At 36.4% G+C, this 19,472-nt stretch overlaps 3 protein-coding genes across 4 annotated transcripts; all 3 read right to left on the minus strand.

Moving 5' to 3' along the window:
- Positions 1-677: 677 nt before the first annotated feature.
- LOC112517112 (26S proteasome regulatory subunit 7 homolog A) lies at positions 678-7,044 on the minus strand. The gene is made up of 10 exons (XM_025124438.1): positions 6,737-7,044; positions 4,406-4,487; positions 3,053-3,144; positions 2,887-2,964; positions 2,273-2,334; positions 1,915-2,059; positions 1,610-1,828; positions 1,354-1,535; positions 1,108-1,283; positions 678-1,004 (listed from the first exon to the last, which is right to left on the minus strand). The coding sequence occupies exons 1-10, from the start codon at positions 6,821-6,823 to the stop codon at positions 847-849; spliced, it is 1,281 nt and encodes a 426-aa protein (XP_024980206.1). The 5' UTR covers positions 6,824-7,044; the 3' UTR covers positions 678-846.
- A 289-nt stretch (positions 7,045-7,333) lies between these two features.
- Positions 7,334-11,483, minus strand: LOC112517362. The gene is made up of 8 exons (XM_025124764.1): positions 11,067-11,483; positions 10,937-11,001; positions 10,754-10,852; positions 10,140-10,187; positions 8,400-8,469; positions 8,087-8,158; positions 7,767-7,877; positions 7,334-7,629 (listed from the first exon to the last, which is right to left on the minus strand). The coding sequence occupies exons 1-8, from the start codon at positions 11,262-11,264 to the stop codon at positions 7,489-7,491; spliced, it is 804 nt and encodes a 267-aa protein (XP_024980532.1). The 5' UTR covers positions 11,265-11,483; the 3' UTR covers positions 7,334-7,488.
- A 446-nt stretch (positions 11,484-11,929) lies between these two features.
- On the minus strand, positions 11,930-16,214 carry LOC112517273. Of its 2 annotated transcripts, XM_025124653.1 has the most exons (8): positions 16,062-16,214; positions 15,614-15,976; positions 15,485-15,537; positions 14,781-14,818; positions 14,561-14,584; positions 12,992-13,307; positions 12,621-12,907; positions 11,930-12,537 (listed from the first exon to the last, which is right to left on the minus strand). In XM_025124653.1, exons 1-8 carry the CDS (start codon positions 16,072-16,074, stop codon positions 12,099-12,101), a joined length of 1,533 nt encoding a protein of 510 aa, XP_024980421.1. In that variant the 5' UTR covers positions 16,075-16,214; the 3' UTR covers positions 11,930-12,098. The 2 variants fall into 2 exon arrangements, with proteins under 2 accessions (XP_024980421.1, XP_024980422.1); XM_025124654.1 differs by lacking the exon at positions 14,561-14,584.
- Between the last annotated feature and the right edge of the window lie 3,258 nt (positions 16,215-19,472).

Consider the following 19,472-nt stretch of genomic DNA (forward strand, 5'->3'; position numbering starts at 1 on the left):
GGAGCGTTCAAATAAAAACCACTTAATTTGTAAAAACCGTGAAAACCTCATTCAACCAACCATAATTTTTTATTTTGTTCATTTTTTTTGTAATTATGAGAGGTTGATTAACCATTTTTATTGTGTAGGGTGTTAATCATGGATATTATCATCTTCATTATTTTAATTTTAGAGAAATACATGAAACAGTTTCATTAAAATTTCATTAAATATTATATGAAACAATTTCATAACCATATATGAAACAAATTCATCAAAAAGTATTATATGAAACAATTTCATAACCATATATGAAACAAATTCATCAAAAAGTATTATATGAAACAATTTCACAAGATTAACAATTTCATGAAAAATTTTCATAAGATTAAACAATGAAATCGACGTATGAAGATGGTTTATACAGTTTTTACAAATGAAGGTGGTTTTTATTTGATCGCAACTCTCTCTATCTCTAATCATCTACACATGATTAAAATATAATATAAACACACTACCACCACACACCTCCATCCAAGTGATAAGAATATATTAAAAAGAAATCTGGAACAATAATAATAATACAAGACTGGAAGAGAAGGTCCCACCAGAAACCATGACTTGGAATTGGAAGCTATTAATTATTAAATGGTGGGGTGGCTGTATCCTTCCATCCTACTTCGTTTGTATAACTAATAAATCAAACACTTGTCCATATTTGCTAAAATTGAAACCCTTGTTGCATATGATTGCAGCAGAAAAAAAAAAGTTGATAAAACTATAAAAAGAAAACAACATTACGTTTTTGCAATTTTTGTCTGAAAATAAATCGTCTGATTTTGCATTGCAAGTACACCATCCAACAGATCAATTATAAACCATGTATTTGGGAGTAGCACTGAACTTCTGGTACCCCTTGATCACCTTGTTCACTGCATCAAGGAAGTCTTTCTCTGTCACCGTCTTCCTGCGTGCTCGAATCGCATACATTCCAGCCTCTGTGCACACGCTTCTTATGTCCGCACCTGCACCATATATCAATCAATCAATCAAATCCATGCTTACAACCTCTACCTACACACACATGCATATCGTACGTAGACTCATTAATTGGTGACGTAACGTTACCAGTAGAATTTGGGCAAAGGCGAGCCAAAAGTTCAAACCGCACATCCCTTTCGCAATTCATCGTTCGTGTATGGATCTTGAAGATCTGTGTCCTACTTTCCATATCTGGCAGTCCAAACTCCACTTTGCGATCCAATCTTCCAGGTCGTAACAGTGCTGGGTCCAGTGTATCTGGTCTGCAGCAAACAATTCAGTACCTACTTGCAAATATCTAGAATCTAAAGTGGTGTTAAACTATAAGCATACCTATTTGTGGCCATTAGAACTTTAATGTTACCACGAGCATCAAATCCATCAAGTTGATTCACAATTTCAAGCATGGTTCGTTGAACCTCATTATCTCCACCAACACCATCATCAAAACGTGCACCCCCGATTGCATCAACCTCATCAAAGAAAACTATACAAGCCTTTTTTGAGCGAGCCATCTGTGAAGGTGAGTGTTAGTTTGTTATCACCTGGTTCAATGATAATACTATAAGTTGGATTCGTTTGCAATAACCTGAAATAGTTCGCGAACCATGCGTGCTCCCTCACCAACATACTTCTGAACTAGTTCACTTCCAATTACACGTATAAAACATGCATCAGTCCTATTAGCAACTGCTCTGGCTAAAAGCGTTTTGCCAGTTCCAGGAGGGCCATAGCAGAGAACACCTTTCGGAGGATCGATTCCAAGTTTAACAAACTTCTCGGGGTGGAGCATGGGTAGCTCCACAACCTACACCCACATCGAAGAATAAAAATTATACAAATGTTATACAATATACAATGCAGACAGTGCTACAAATGTACCAATGATCACACCTCTCTCATCTTTTCAATCTGTTCCTTACATCCACCAACGTCATTATATGTCACATCTGGCTTTTCCTCCACTGTCATCATGGTCACACTTGGGTCAATCTTGGGAGGCAAGGGAATCTGAATCTGATATTTATTGCGATCAACACTGCAATTGAACATGAAGATCAAACTACTACTTTGAAATAGCATAAAAACAAAAACATGAGCAGTGCAAGCCGGTTTGCACTTCAAATAAGAAATGAATGCAGTTCTATTCAACACGATAGCAATTCCAAAAACTTTAATGTTTGTTGTGCAACAAGCATAGAAGCAATTTCTGGAAATAGTACAATGCGATATCCTTAGTGATAAAACCTACCCAACACGCATGCCTTCTTCAATATCAGTTGGCGAAACTTTGTCACCCAACCCAACAACAAACTGCATATTTGGAGAAACTAAATGTCAGAAGAATTGATTCGAACATAAATCCAACCGAAGTCTCAAATACTAGTAGAAGAAAGGAAACACACATTTGCAGTTACTTCTTACATGTGTCACAGAAGAGTACAAGTAAACATAGCCCCAAAGAGTGTATGGCAGTTCAAATTAAAGAAACATTAAATGTACTCTATGTTCACATCAAATATCCTGCAAATCTGAAAGCTGGGCTAATCTTACAGGAACTATGAATTACAAAATCATCACACGTTTTTGTTGCTATTCCCATGCAAACTAAGCTGCAGGACTACAAAACTACCAGATTTTAGGATTCCAATCAAAACTGAGATATCTCAAGATTTTAAGAATCCAACCACCACAGAGGTAAACAAAGAATTTGACTATAACAATGATACTGGAATAACTGGCGAGCATCGAACCTAGCTAGGTAAGTCTTGTTTCATTATGTGTTTTTATTTTGCCCTTCCTCTTTAGATGGATACTCGGTATTTCAACTTCATATCTCTAGCATGGAATGCATAATATGCATACCTTTGCAATTTGCTTGACATTTATGACGTATTTTGCATCTTCTGTGTTTGGATTAATTATCTTTGTGCATCTAGCCACCTGTTTGCAACAATGAGACAGCATTCGTGATGAAGAACAGGAGAGGGAAAAAAATATTGGAGAAACTTTGATTATCATCACTTTCAACCTGAAGAGGTTGTTCCTCTTGCATCATTTGTTTATCAGAAACAAGATCCCATTGGCTAGGTGCAGCTAAACCAGTGTCTGACTCCTTGATACCTATCAAAATAGGAGAAACTACAATTCAGAAACAAAATGGGCACCATCATTGACGAACAATACCTACATAACACAAACATAGGGGAAATATCTTCACAGCCTAAATCAGAGGGAGGTTTCCAAGGTGGTACAGCAAGAACACTGGGGAGGGCACAACCTAACACCAATTAGTATAAGAATATCTCAATACACAGTTTTTGAGTGATGAACTCAAATTTTGTTATAGATGAAAATTCATGGCCAGGGATATATCAAAAGTAGTGCCTTTACAGACAGCAATCCATTCGTCTTTCTATTCCAATTTCATCCATCCACCAAACTCTTATCCCTGATCCCTCAATAGCTTTGCTTTCCTTCATCCCCCTCCCCCCCTCTCCTTGCAGAAGCAACCCAATTCAGTCTCTCTTTCTATTCTCCATTATCCTTGTATACACAAACTTCTCACCTCTAAGAGATCCCTACCTGATAAGCTCTTATCCGTTGTTTATTGTCGCCTCCATTGCTGGTAACACCACTGTCAAAACCTTGGCTACAGCCACCAAACGATAGAAAAAATCCTTACATAAAAACTACCATATACTTGAATGGCCTTAAATCTCTACCCTGACTGGTATTCCATTCAAGCATACCCTATACAGATCATTGCTTAACTGCCAGCTTCTACCATACATAAAACAACATCTCCAGTCATCAAATTAGTTATGTTTCAGCTTCTGGCAGAAGGATGGAGGTGGTACATGAGTAAATATAGGGTGGAGGCAAGGATATTATGTATGTAAGACAAAGCAAGTGAGTATCTATATAACAAAACACAGAAAAAGAGAGAGGCACACTGTTCCAGAATACTAATAAGAAATGAGACTGGTATAAAGGTTATCGTTAACTGCGTATATCCAACAATGCAGCACAGCTGCTAAATTGTGGTAGCCATGTCATGGATGTTAGTAAAAAACCAACCAAATCAAACGAACCCAGTAAATCCCAAGCAGAGGTAGGGTCTGAGAAGGGTAAGATGTACGCAGACCTTACCACTATCCCAAGGGGTAGAGAGGCTGTTTCAGTGAAGACCCCTGGCTTGCAAATTGATGTCAGTAGAAGTGAAACATAGAACTACAAGAATATTTTAGGAGGCAAAAACACTTCATTGGGAAAGACGCAGAGAGGTCCAAGTGATACTCAGAAATTGGAAGACAAAATTAATCCGATCCACATTATGACATAGAGCTCATCCAAATACTAAGTCCCACATAAGTAAGCATACCACATAAATCATTGATCCTTCTGGCCATTTCCTTTACATCCTTTTCAGCTTTCTTGATGCTGGTGGAATAAGGCCCCAATCCCTGCATGAATCATTATCTTGTGTTAGTTTACAGTGAGGAAGGAGTACTCTTAACATTTTAGCAACAATAGACAATATCCATTGCAGAAGAAAATTTTATATTATCAATCTATAATGAACATAAAGAAAAAAGTTGTGTCAACCTTCAAGCTTGAGAAAAAAGGAATACATGCAGCTAGTTATACAAGCTTAGTGTCGTGTTTAGAATGCAACAAAAACCTTTAAGAAGATATTGACCAGCTCTCTGTGGATGCACTTCAAAGCTCATTAGCGGTGCATGAACAGGAATTCAAGAAGGATAAAAGCGAAGAAGAGAAGCAGGCTTTAAAGATGACAGACAAGGCTTTACAGCTAGAGGATGAAAAAGATTTGCAGTTAGAGGATGAGAGGGAGACAAACACTCATCTAGAAGAGATATGGTGGAATGTTTCAAGCTTCACAAGCTTGGTTAGTTCCAATTTGGGTGTCCACGCTGGAATAATGCAGCCAACCAAGCTGCCCTAGATAAGGAAGATAAAATACTACTGATCGCATATGCTGAGATACAAGGAAGCAGAAGGGAAGATGCTTGGTTCCTTGACTCGGGATGCTCCAACCACATGTGCAGAGAGTCGTTTTTTGTGAGTTGAAAGAAGCTTTCAACCACACTGTTGAATTGGAAAACAATACCAAAATGAATATAGTTGGTCAAGGCAATATAAAGATCTCTCTAAATGGAGTGAGTCACATTATCACTGATGTATGCTATATTCTGGAATTAACAAATCGTTCCTCAGCATTGGGCAGTTACAGGAGAAGAATCTTGCAATAGGGATAAAAGATGGTGCCTACAAGATATACCAAAAAGATGGTGCCTACAAGATATACCATCCACACTAAGAACTCATCAGTGAAACACATTTGGGTGCACAGAGAATATTCATTATCTTATCAATGAGAGAATTGTCTTCTCTTATACCACAGTTGTGACACAACTGTGGTATCGAAGGTATGGACACCTATATTACAAAGCCTTGAAATCACTGGAGACAAAGAGAATGCACAAAGCATCAATGATAAAAAGCTTCAAGACGACTGATCTTGGATAAATGAGGCACTTTCTTGGCATAGAAGTTACTCAAAGAAACTTCATTTGCCAAAAGAAGTATGCAACTGAAGTCCTAAAACGATTTGGAATGCTGGAAAGTCAAGTTGTAAAGACATCCCTTATCCCTGGAAATAAGCTAAACAATGATGAAATTGGAGTAGCAGTGTGCGAGTCTTACTACATAACAAGTGGTTGCAAGTTCAATGTACCTCGCAGCAACACAACCAGATTTTATGTATGTCTGGTTGGCAGATTTATGCCTAGACCCAAATAATAGCATTTACAAGCAGCAAAGAGAATCTTAAGGTGCTTAAGGGGAAATTTTGATCATGCCATCATATAGGAAAGGAAGTAGGAACTGGTTGATTTACAGACAGTGCTCATGCAAGGAACTTGGTTGATTGAATGAGCAATCTGGTTATGCATTTATGCTAAGCTCTGGTGTTTTGTCATGGTCGTCTAAAAAACTACCTATTGTCATGTTATCAACTACTGAAGCAGAGTTTGTGCTGCAGCAAGTTGTGCAAGTCATGCAGTTTGGTTGAGGATGATCACTAGAAAATCGGGATACAACTACAAAGAAGGTACACTTGTGTCTTGTGACGCCAGTTAAACCATATAGCTACGCGAAAATCCAGTAACGCATGCACATAGATGTCGATTTCATTTTCTCAAAGAATTTGTTCAAAATGGAACATTTCAGCTTGTTCATTTTGGAACCAAAGACCAAGTTACAGGCTTGATGACCAAACCACTGCAAGTTGACTTTCGAAAGGTTCATAATGCAGCTAAGAGTTCTGAAGCTCGAAGAATTAATGTGTCCCACAGCTAGTTTGGGGGAGGGTTTGTAGCCATTCCTGCAAATTAAGATTTTACTAGAGTTTTACCAAGTCTAGGTTTAGTATGTTGTTAATTAGACCATCGTTTGTCTTGTTCCTTACAGAATATCATTATGGAAAAAGTTGAAAACAATTTACTTGAAGAGAGACAGTGATTGATGTAACTTGATAGGAGCAGCATTTCATCAAAGATATGATTTTTTTTTTCCCATTCAGTGAATGGGCAAGAAGAAACAAATGGGGTTAGGAGAGAGGACGGAATGGATATAAAGAAATATTAGGGCAGGGGTTTTGTAAAGAAAAAAAGATGCAAGTACTCCTTACATAAGTCTTGAGGAGAGCAATATCGTCTTCATCAAGAGGTCGGGGGTTCTTCTCGTCCTTGATCTCATCTTCAATGTCGGTCGGCATGGTATGGTATCGTATCGAATCACCGGAGAAGAAGACGTTTCTTGGGAAGCAAATAAAGTGAGAGAAAGGGAGGAGATATCATTTTACAATGGAAAACGTAAGACTTGAGAAATCATTAAAAACTTATTTCTTACAATGTTAAATAATATAGAGATTTTCATGGTTTTAACAATTATTCTACATATAAATATCAATTTGCAAATAAATATTTCAACCCACTGCACGTCATTAGTGATACAGAGTTTGAAAGGTTTCAAGTTTTCAACATAAAATACGATTATCAAATTTCAAATGAATGAATGTCAAAATAGAGACGTGCATAGTGAAATTGGCATATACGTGATCAATCATATTTTATTGTTAACTTCTGGTTATGTCTGTAGAACTAGAAGAGAAGGAATGTGAACCGGTTGTTCTTGAGTCATGGACTTGTTGGCTGCCTTGCCTTTTTCTAGTTTCTCTGCTAATCATTCCCATTTCAAATACAAACAGTTTTATGATATGGTGCAGTTTTGGCTCTGAAAAGGAACCAAAATCCATGTTGATAATCAATCAATCAATCAATCAATTTTACAAACAAAATTGAAAATCAGATCAAATGCTTCAACAAATCAAAATTTTCCATCTATTTCTTTCTCTTTTCTTTTTTCTTCCTATAACTACTACTACTTTTGCTGTTGCTGCTGGTATTTAAGCACATCCACCGTGTTCAAATCAAACACCTTGCAGATGTCTGTTAATCGACACTTGCTAACATCATCTCCACCTCCAACAAGTCTCTCAAGCTCCTCTGATGCTTGCATTACCTGCACCTCACAAATAACAACAATATTACAAACACCTTTTAGCACACCAAACTTGGGTGCACAATCAAAAATTAGATACAAGCAATCATTTCAAGCTTAACAGATCAAAATCCAAGATTGTAAGATATATAATTTACCAGTGGAGGATCCTCTGAGTTGTTTTCTGCTGCTTCATTCTCAGGGTGTATCTCACTAGACTTCTGATTCTTTGGGGAATCTGATACCAGCTGAAGAAGTTTCTCACTTCCCTAAAGGTAAGGTAAAGAACATGGGTGATTTAAATAATAAAACCAAACAAAGGGAGGTGAACCAAATACCACAAATCATCATTAGATAATTACTGTTAATGTAGGAAGGACCATTTTAAATCAATTAATTATAGCTGACAGTGAGGTATTCATGAAGTTAAAAACCAGAAATGTCGCCTAGTTGACATCATTTTACAAGCTTAACTCACCTTTAGAGCCCTCCAGTGGGAATAGGTGCGAAATAAGATCCAGAAGAAGGGTACATTTGGCAAAGGCAGAACCTAAACAGATTATAGAAAGAAAAAGAAAAGGTAAATCTTTGTAGCAAATTATTGGAAAGATCGAGCCTTGCAGCAATCTAAATCTGATTAGAAGTTAACGAATAGCAGAATTCACACAGCATATTGAAAATGGATTTATTGTATCTTAAGGATCAAAAATTGTATATGATACAAATCCCGGGGAAGGAGCAATTATATATAATGTCCAATTCAGATCCAAACCCTGCACAGATATACATACGGCAAAAGCAGAGGTAACTGGAAGCAATGTAACTGATCCATAAAAGTAATTCTTGTGAACAACAGTCCCCCTGCAGAACAGAAAGAAAACTTCTTTAATTTAACATCATGATATTTTACTACCGTGGATTAAGCAAATGAAATACATTTGCAGGTGTAATAAAATTATCATGACAAGTAAAATGTCAATTATAAGATAAGCAGAAAGCCATAAATTATAAGTGTCATTTTATTGAAGAAAAGAGTTTTAACCAATGAGATATGGTAGACAGTCGAGTGCAAATGTGTTTCCAAAACCTGTTTCCATTAGTCTCAACAACAGAGGTACACCAGGTTCTCGAGAAAGACAGTCATGAAATTGCCATCCTCAAGTAACTACATTTATAAGAGTTCACCTTATTGTTTGTCAAATGGAAATTCAATTTTTGAAAGTAATACACTAAAAAATAAATTATCATCAACTATCACTTAACAAACACATAGTAAACAGGGTTTGAAAAACATTATCAATTGGCAGGCTTCTCTTTTTTCAAATCTGAAACTATAAGAGACTAAACTGACGCACATGGATTTCATACATGAGTGATAATGAAGGCAAATCCCAACCATAGTTTGCAACTCTTGCGATGTACTCACAGCCTTCTTAACTATATGCATGCATAACGTTGTGAATAAATTGACAGTGGTCATAACAGTGAAATTAACAGCTGTCTACCATCCTTGTTCACCCTGTCTCCTCATTTTCTTTTTCGTTTTTATATCTCTTGCCTTCAAAAAGAAAATCCGATTGTTTAAGTTTCTTTAAAATCTTTTCTAAATCTGTCCAATAATAACAAATGTTTTTTGCAAAACCCGTGACTTTTATTTATGCTTTCCAAATCTTTTTCGCAAGTCAAGTGTCTTCTCGGAAACAGCCTCTCTACCTCTTGATGCAGAGGAAGTCCAAGTACATCTTCCCCCATATCCTATTTCAGGAGGGGATATAATGGGTGTTTCTGTTTGGCTTAGTCATAACAGGGAAATGTGTAGCTTGTGAGAGCATCAGTCAAGATAGAACTACTAGGATTACTATACACAAACTGGCAAATTGTAGTAAATTAGTAATTATTCCCAAGTATAGTACATTAAAAGATCCATTCTTTGAGGTTATGAAATTTACCCATCTCTTCATGTTGTCAAGCATATTTTCATCATAAGCCATAATTAGAAAATGAGGAAGCAAAGAGAAAATACAAAGGAAGGCTACAAATTTAATTGTTTTCTTCCCGTGTTTGTTTTAATTGAATCTAGCCTTCGCCATTGCATCACGCCTTTGTCTTTTTCCTGTGTTCCAGAACTCCCAAATTATAGAACAAATGGTGGTCCATAATATCATGGCCTTAGAATTTAGTAGGAGCATTTTGCTCTCTTTTGGGTTATGCACATACAAAAGAGTTTTTATGTCCTTTTATATTTATAAAATCTAGCCTCTCCCATGCATCATGCCTTTAGAGTTAGTACACTAATTGAGTAGAGCACAGATCCTGCCCAACTTAGACCAGATTGACAGATTCTCTACTCTTATGTGCGATCATTACAGAATCAAACTCTATCAAATAACTATATGAAAGCTTGTGGGTAAGAAATTTATCTACAAGAACATGATATTTGGAAGAAAAAGAAATTATTATGTAATAGAATAACCAATAAAAGCGTCCAATCTAGTGTAATCTCCACCAAGGGAAGAAATGCTAGACTTTACCTCAAAGCAATATGCCTTAATCTTCGACGGACAAGTCTTGCATTTAAGCTTCAAACAAAATCAAACACAAAGAGTCAGTACTCCTCAGTGTCCAACATCAGCTTTATATAGAAGTGAACTTAATTAGCAGGACACCAGTGCCTCTCTTAAATACTAATTTGATTGTGCTCTTTACAGACCACTGCTTCTGTCAAAGAAATTATTACAGGCTGGAAAAACATGCATAATAAATGGTTATTCCGATGATTTGAATTAGAAAATGATGGCTTGGTTAAATCAAATGTTGATATGGTAGAATCTGAGCAGCTACCATGCACTAAATTGATAGTTGGAGAAACACAATATTTACTTATTCCTACAAGATGCAAGATCAATATCTCCACAATTTATGTAAAACTGTAAGAATATATTGCCCATACATAACCATGTGCAGCAGGACTTGTCCTTATTCTTAACTTGGGGTTCTCCTTTATTTGGGGGCTTGTTCATAAGCAATTGAAAATCATCCTCTAAAAGTTACAACAAATCCCACATGTCCCTTATTGAGTGCAAAAGGTGCGCTAATTTTGAATCATGTTTCACACAAAAAAAAAAGAAAAAAAAAAGAAACAAACCTTGATGGGAAGACGACCTCCACACCCGTTAACTGCTTGGGAATGGACTTCAAAAATATCTCAGAAGGCTTAACACGTGACAAAAGGCTTAATCCCAAGCTAAACATCAAAATCAAGAAAAAGATGAGAATGAATCATTGGGTGTTAGATGATACGATTCAGATGAAATAACAGGTTTTGTACCCGTGAATCTTGTTCTTGAAACTGCCGGGAGGCGCCTTCTCCAGACCAGACCAAGCTTTATTCATCTACGTAGTGCAGAAAAGTTGATTAAAGAATGAAAATGGAATGGGAAAAAAGAGAAGGGGAGTACCTTGTCGGCTGCAAAATCAACACATAGCTCAAGATTAGCAGCAGCGGATTTGTGAGAAGAGGAAGAAATGTTGTTCCAAAGGTGTTTGAATGTGGTGGGAGTTTGGGAGGATTGTGATTGCGTGGTTGAGCGGTCAATGGATCTGATAAAGCACCAATTCCTTCCCTTGATTGGAAAGACTAATAATCTAGCTTTCATGTTTGATGGTTGTAGATTCTAAACCATGAAAGAGATTGTTTAGATTTTGGGTTGGAAGAATATGATGTGATTGATAATGGGATATGCGTAAATGAATCGAGCAACTGCAAGATGGGATTCAACAAATGAGATGAGAAAAGCGTCTAAGGAGCGGCGCACACTTGTGCTGCGAAGTGCAATTGCAATTGCATTTGCAGATGGTAGTATTGCCATTTGCCAGCCCTGGTGGAATATTTCATTTCGGCTTCTTTTTTCTTCTTAATTAATTATGAACCTTATTTACAAAAACAAAATTTAAAAATAAATTCATGTTGATATTATCAACCTTATTCATTTTCCTGCTTAATGTGAATTATTCATTATTTTTCTATTCAAAAATAGCAAGCATTTGTCTTGATGATGCTACCCTTTTTTTTAAGAAAAAGGACACGTAGATACAATATTTAAAGGGTTGCTTACTAAATGCTAATCAAGTATAAATTTGCCAACAAGAGTTGCATTGTTCTTATTTTATCATACAACATTTTTAGCATCACAATAAATTATTGGAAAGTGTATTTTTCCCGATAAGCATTGATCAAGTAAAAGCTTTCTACCTTGCCTACCAAATAAGATTTTCAGTCCCTACCATGGTCACCCGGTAAGGTAACGGACCCAATAAATACTTACCCGATAAGCATTTAGTAATCAGTCATTTAGACATAAGTGTAAAAGGGAAGATGGTTTCGTCATGTATAATAATAATAGATGACAAAGTAAAACATGCATCATAATCCTCATCACATGTTCTTTTTTAATCTTATACGACTACTACTAGTAGTTTGGGACAAAACACTACTGCTGCTGCTCCTCATCATCTTCAACCAGCCTCCCACAAACCCATCTTCTTCTACCTTTGCCCTCTTTCTCAGATGCCATCGTTCTACCAACATCTTCTTCCACCTGCAAACCCCATGATGATGATGATGATGATGATGATGATGATGATGATACATCAATTCGCTCCTTTCCATTTGCCACCACATGTTCATCCTCATCTTCATCCTCATGCTTGTTTAACCCTACACTTCCCACTCCATTTACTCCTCTTTGCTCTGTTTCTCTCTTCACATCTGGAGATGATGGAGTATTAGCCATCTCTATAGGCTTTATATAGCTAATTGCTTCTGCAATCAGTTTCCTCGTTTCAATTAAAGAAGCTTCAGCCATCGGATTCTTTGCTGCAGCCACTTGTAATGTCTCCGCAGCTCTCTGGGCTTCCGCAATCAGAACACTGCATGCATGCATGCACCCATTAAAAAAAATCAAAAATTTCCATCTTTTTTCAAAAAAGATGGATTTCAAACCTCAACTCACTTTGCTCTTGTTACAGCTTCGCGAATCTTGGGGTCTGAACCTGCTCTCTGAGCTCTGATACTCTTTATCATCTCTAACTTGTATCCAGCCTGTGGATCCTTGTATCTAGGCGGACTGATACTTGTCTTCAACTTACTAGCCCGTGAATCTCTTATCCTCGGTTCCTTCTTCTTCTGCGGTTTTATTTTTTTAGCTTCCTTCTTCTTTGTTCCCCAAGCTGGATCTCTACTCCCAGAACTTTTGCCTCGGTGTTTAGCTATGCCACAGTAAACACGATCACGGTATGCCTAATCCAAAATAACAGAATACATTCCTCCGTAAACCATCAATCTGAAAAATGAAAGCTTGTTGACTAACAATATACTACTTACAGGGTCAGCCCATTTAGCAGCAATGGCCTCTGAGATTTTCTTCCTTTGCTCAGGGGTCTTGGGTACTCTTCTCCCTGGTGTCGATTTAGGTTTCTTCCTTGCTTCCATAGCCTCTCGATGTTCCTTCTCACACTGTTCCTTAATCACCTTGTACGAGTCCCACTGTAGCTCTTGCTCGCCATAAAGCCCCTTTCTAGATGCTTCTGCAATTAAGTTAAGCCACTCAAAATGGCAGCGTGCTATCATCCTCCGCCTCATAAGGCCCCTATCCCAATTAAGTCGCACTGCAGCCCCAATCTTTAATCTTGTCTCATGACTGCACAAAATGCAAGGACCAAAAGAAAATACTACTAAGCAGCAAATATACAAAAAGGAAAATAAAATAAAAAGATATAATCCAAGTAACAGCCTTTTGCCCCAAACTGATCAGGGGAGGCTAAAAACATAACCAAAATAAGTTAACACAACAATGCAACCCAAGAGCAAACATAAACAGGTGAACCCTCCAGGGGTTAGGTGTAACACCTTACAGCCCAAAGCTGACCCAATAACCTCCAATCTAACTTAAAACCATGGTGCAAGTTATTGGTTGCCCACAACTTCAAGCTTATAATCAACTCACAAGTTTCACGTTGGACGGATGGTCACAACCCCCATCTCACTTAAATGAGCTCACTAGCTAGACATATTTTTCAGTTTCCATAAATGTGGGATGAGTTGTTACATTAGGGGCCTTGATTCACACCATACACTGCACTCCTATTTAATGCCAACTCCTTTGGTACAACAAACTCATGCAAGTATCTCAATCTTGACCGACCACTTCTGGTACAACACTTGTCTTCTAATTAATGCATTTGTAGATCTACATTTGAATTACTAAACCAGCTCAAAGAGTGTTGCCTTTAGCTTCTCCCAAACCAGCGCCACCCCAATCTTCACTCATTTATCCTCGTTTGCAATCCTATCCCTCATTGTTTGGCCACACATCCATCTCGATATTTAAATTTTGCTACTCTCCTTATAGCATGTTATCTTTCGGTGGCCGAGCACTACATCCATAAATCAAAACATGCTTTAGCAACATCTAGTGGCAATTACCTTTCGGCTTTAATGAGATATGTTGATCACACAATACATGCGGAGCTTGTCACCATCATGCTTTCATTGTATGCCTAACATCCACATCAATTCCTGAATCTTTCTCTAAAACTGAGCCCAATCACCAAAGATATCATTCTTGACTTTTTTGCAACTGGCAATCCTTACTTCATACTCCACAAACTGCTTGGTTATGCAGTAATACATTCTAGTTTTCATCCATGCATGATGACATAAATTATCATCCATAACCAATTAACTGATTTTTTATGTTCCCAACTATTGTTCTGTACAAGTTTGCAAGTAGCATAGAGACAAGAAAACTCGTTCATGACTCTTTCCTGATGCAACTCAACTTCATGTATCTATAATTAAATGAAGGTTGCCCTCATCCAAAATCGATGGAAAGTGCAATCTAATTGTCAAAATGTTGTAAAAAAGTAAAAGGGAGAGAGAAAAGGAACTCACTTTCCTAAACTTGGATTTCGTTTCCTGAAAAAATCAAGGTGTTACGTGAATATTTTGGGAAGTTTGAGAAGAAGATCAACCATTCCTAAGCATACTAGGCGTTCAATCATTGCTAAGCATAATAATTGCAGCAATGATAATTAGTAAGCTTCGAAATTTATCAAGGATCAAGATTCAGATGTCAATTTCAACATGATGAAGTTTAAGAAGTTAGACCGACCTTTGACTATGCACCGCCTTAATCAGTTTCATCTTGACCTGCACGGACAGCAATTGTTAGTGTAGATAGAGTTCCAACTTATGACAGAGAAACTGAGAATCAAAAGAAGGGGAGAAACATAAAGAAAAGAGGCCATCTTTCATTACTCTCATTTAAAGCCAGGAAACCATCTTATAGATCTACAACAGCTTTATGCTACTGCCACCAGTAAGAATTACACAGTAACTGAAGCATCCATGTAAGAACAAAAAGGTGTCTTTTTGAATGCCTTGTATGGGTTCTTTTTTTGGCCACGCCTTTCATCCTCGTACCTCATGTAAGGAGGCAATGCTCAAGTGGCAGTAAACAAGCCATTCACATTGCATCTCTATAATCACACATTGCTGGTATTTGCTTATTTTGAAACTTGATGGTCAGACTAATGGATATCACTTTACTAGGAGTAATCTGGTAGTTTCAGTTGGCAAGTGGCAACACACAATATCGAAAAGAGGTCATCCTGCAAATCCTAATCACTTGAGCAAGTCCAGCAGGCTCAAAGGTTGTCTCTTTTTCTCAGACATGAGCATAAATGAAATAAGCAAAAGTAACTAGAAGACTGGAGCTGAGATCCAACAAGAAGATTCGTTTTGTGGAATTTCTTTTTTCTCAAGCCCATAAAAGTGTTTCTCAAAATACAAGTATTCTTGTATGAGAATGAGTACCTTAGGAGAATGCATAGCAATCTTGGTTCTCTCACGTATCTTCTGCCGAGTTTCTGCAAGAGACGGTGTAAAATGTTAGAAGCATGCTATAGGTATAGGTAATAGTATTGGAGTAGGAAGCGGGAGCACCTGGACTGTGTTGTATGCCTTTATTCCAAGCTTCTTTCCCTTTGTTAGCTTTGGAAATCCTTTTCCGCCTCAACATCTCCTTGTCGTCTTGAATTGGGGGTGATTGGTTGTGATTTGTGGGGGAATCAATGGGGAGGTGTTGTGCGTCACCATTTTGCTTAAGAGAAGACCTAGGTTCAAGGGTAGCGACGGCCTTGATCAAAAGAGGAGCAGAAGAAACGTGTAGGGGGTTGATAATAAATCGGGTAGGCTTGTGGAAATATCTCCATGGGGCAGTCTTAGGATTGGCAGAAACATGAGGAAGTGTTTGAAATCCAAGAGAATAGAGGGTGTTCCTGAAGGAAGGCTGTGGAGTAGCAATATCTGGAGACATAAGAAGATGGAATGATTGTAAAAACAAGAAGCAGAAAGTAGAAAGCAATAGACGGATGAATGGAAATGAGATAACCTAATAAAGGCATGAGGAGGTCATTCAGTCAGGGATTCAGAGTCATAAAAGGTTGCAGGTGTAGGTTGATGTTGAACGAAGGGGATGAGAGCCACCCACACACACACACCCACACCCACACACAGAGAGAGAGAGAGAGAGAGAGAGAGAGAGAGAGAGAGAGAGAGAAAGAACCCCGGTGAGCAGCAGGAGGAGGAGGAGGATAACGATATCATTTTGGTTTCATTTTTGTACCAAATAACATTTATATATTTTCTCTTTAAATTTAAATTCACATCAATTGGTTATTTTAGGATTAAATTAGAATGCATATAGCTTTTAGTTTTATTTTAAGAATCATTTTGTTTTACTGTTAAACATAAACCACAAATTATAAGCAAAACAATTTTATTTATAAATAAATATTCAAAATATTTTTTTTTTTTTGATAAATCAATATTACTATGATTAATAATTAATATTATAGGAATGGCAATGGCAATGGCAATGGCAATGGCAATGGGATGAATAAATATATAAGCTTTCATATTTTATTTATGTTCATGTAGTTTTGAATCAATAATTAAATTGATAAGTTTGATAAGAAAATATATTTTTAAATATTTAACATAAACAAACCTGATTATAAAGTTTAATTATAAGTTGTACATTTAAAACTATTTTATGTATTTTAATAGGATTCATATTTTATTATTTTAAACTGAAAATGAAAATGAAATTTGAATGGGATTGTTTTGATTTTTTTAAACATATAAATTGAATTTTATTAGTAGCCATGATTGGGGCTATAATATTGACTATTATGCATAAGACTACTAAAGAATACAAGTCACCCTTCAATTACCCTCACATTCTTCAAATATTTAACTCACATGAGTCTTAATGGCAACCGGGTGCCAAATACTTTGAAACTTGAATCATAATTATATAAAATATATATATATATATATATATATTTTCTTTAAAAGTAATTATTAGGAAAAAAATAACAATCTTTTAAGAAAAAATATTAAAAGAGAAAATTAAACATATAATATTTTTAATAGAAATTTTGATTAAAAAATAATATCTTTACATAATAATAAATAATATTTATAATAGTAATATATTTATAATTAAATAAATTGAGTAAAAGAAAATTAATATAAAAAATAAAAAAGACAACAAAGAGACAAAAATTCAAAAAAGTAAAAAAAAAAACATCATTATATAAGAGGATAGGGGTGTCATTAGTTTTCCCCTAAATTATTATAGAATAAAAAATAATAATTGTAATAGTATATATTTATGATAAGATAATTAAAAAATTAGTATAAAAAAAAGACAACAAAAGGACAAAATTACAAAAAGAAAACAAAAAAAGTAATGATCACATAGTTGTATAGGGGTGACATAAGTAAATGATAGGGGTACCATTAGCCTTCATCTTCTAACTTTTATAACAAGATTACCAAAAAAAAAAAGAATCAAATAATTAAAAATACATTTTATTATTATTATATATATATATAGAGAGAGAGAGAGAGAGAGATCCCCCTTACTTCATCTTTTATTTACTCTCGATTTTTAAATAAATAAATAAAAGAGTCTCTTAAATATATTTGTACTTAAAAGTCAATATTTATTTATTTAAGAGTTGTATCTTGTGGTTGGAACTTTTTATTGTAAAGGGTGAAAAGGGTAATTTGGATAAGCAAGCAAGAATAGGAGTGGGTCAAAGAATAGAATGGGTTTGAATTGTCGACGGCCACTTTCCTTTAACTTCAAAGCCGCCCCTCTCTTTGAAGTTTAAATAAACCCTCCCATTGCATTTCTTTTTCTTCATATTATATCAATTGGACATGGATCCTGATGATTCAGGTGTCATGGACCTCACCAGAAACATCATGTTGGTCTCCATTGCTGCCTTATTCATCCTCACCCTCTTCTTCCTTTTCCTCCACCTCTACTCCAAATGGTATTCCTACCGCCTTCGCCAAACAGCCATCCCCGACCCCCAACAACGACCCCTTGATGCTTCATTCTTGAAAATCATACAATTCCATCCCAACGACTTTCAACATGGACTCGAATGTGCTATCTGTTTATCCCAACTGCAACAAGGAGACAAAGCCCGGATATTACCAAAATGTAATCATGGGTTTCATATGGAATGCATTGATATGTGGTTTCATTCCCACTCAACTTGTCCCATCTGTAGGGATCAAGTCTCACAACAACACTCCCCAACACATGATGTTACCAATCATCATCAAGAGGAGCCTGCATCTTCATCACTGCATGATAGAAGAATTAGACCGGATTTGGTGATAGATATACCTGCAGCTCTGAGTAACCAAGAAGAAGAAGAACAACAACAACAACAACAATTATCCAACAGATGTTCTTCTGGAATGAGATCATTAAAGAAAATATTTAGTCCAGGCACCAGCAGCGGTAGCAATGTCAAATCCTGCCCCCTTACCCCATAATCACCAACTCCAACTCGTGTATAATCTTTCTTTTTTTTTTTTTATTAATTTCAAATTACTAACTAATAAAACCTTTCATATATCTATCTTATCTTCATAAGGTTCCTATCTATATGCATAGTTGGATTACTATCTTAAAGGCAGGTTCAGGTTTAGGTTCAAACAAGAAGATGGTCATAATATATACCAACAAAGGAAACTAATTAATAATTGCCTAATTGGTTCGGACCTACCATCCAACCTTGGCCACTTCCAGCTTGTTCTGGACGAGGCCGTCATTTAACTACTTTTTTTTCCTTATTAGTAAAACAAAAAATAAATAACTACACCACATGATTTCGACCCAAACACACGTGTTTCATGTCATCATCTTGAAACAAACCACAATTCACAATTGCGGTATGCCTACCATTTTACCTTTCCATGAGAACCAACACTTTTTGTAGCCGAGGATCTCAACAATATAAAAACAAAAACAGTGACCCATGCACCTTCACATTACTATCTTTTTTTAATATAAACCACCACCACACCAGAGTGGTATGAGAACACCTTGACCAATGGAGCATATAGAGGCCGCAAAGGCACCACAACACCATTACCAAGGTCTGTCTGGATCACATACAGTTTTATATAATGTTATCACGTGCCTAATAAATTTACTGTAAAAACTGATCTTGAAAATCAAGGTCATAACATACAATACAGTCAAACATCCCATCCACTTCCACATATAAACAAGGATTTTGCCTATTAATCTACATCAAAGACTTTCAAAACCCATCATGAAATCTAACTCTAAACCATGCCCGCCTCTTATCTTTCTTTCCCTGCTACTCATTCTTGTTTTATGGCCTACTCCTAGTGGTGTTCAGGCAAAACTACCATCAAAAAGTGCAGGACTAGCTTCTTCAACTCTCAAAGGTTTGCATGCAGGAAA

Source organism: Cynara cardunculus, assembly GCF_001531365.2.
Source record: "Cynara cardunculus var. scolymus isolate 2C chromosome LG 8, CcrdV1, whole genome shotgun sequence".
NCBI classification, from domain to species: Eukaryota; Viridiplantae; Streptophyta; class Magnoliopsida; order Asterales; family Asteraceae; genus Cynara; species Cynara cardunculus.

Excerpts from the sequence above, each read along its gene's own strand:
- LOC112517362 (XM_025124764.1), bottom strand. The coding sequence starts at position 11,264 with ATGAAAGCTAGATTATTAGTCTTTCCAATCAAGGGAAGGAATTGGTGC. Across the intron at positions 10,188-10,753 it reads GAGGTCGTCTTCCCATCAAG|CTTAAATGCAAGACTTGTCC; the intron begins GTTTGTTTCTTT and ends TTTTGTTTGAAG. Across the intron at positions 8,159-8,399 it reads CAGTTACCTCTGCTTTTGCC|GTTCTGCCTTTGCCAAATGT; the intron begins GTATGTATATCT and ends TAATCTGTTTAG.
- LOC112517112 (XM_025124438.1), bottom strand. The coding sequence starts at position 6,823 with ATGCCGACCGACATTGAAGATGAGATCAAGGACGAGAAGAACCCCCGA. Across the intron at positions 3,145-4,405 it reads AAGGATCAATGATTTATGTG|GTATCAAGGAGTCAGACACT; the intron begins GTATGCTTACTT and ends CTATTTTGATAG. Across the intron at positions 1,829-1,914 it reads AGATTGAAAAGATGAGAGAG|GTTGTGGAGCTACCCATGCT; the intron begins GTGTGATCATTG and ends ATGTGGGTGTAG.
- LOC112517273 (XM_025124653.1), bottom strand. Across the intron at positions 12,908-12,991 it reads CTGCTAAATGGGCTGACCCT|GCATACCGTGATCGTGTTTA; the intron begins GTAAGTAGTATA and ends ATTTTGGATTAG. Across the intron at positions 12,538-12,620 it reads GAAGCTGTAACAAGAGCAAA|TGTTCTGATTGCGGAAGCCC; the intron begins GTGAGTTGAGGT and ends GCATGCATGCAG.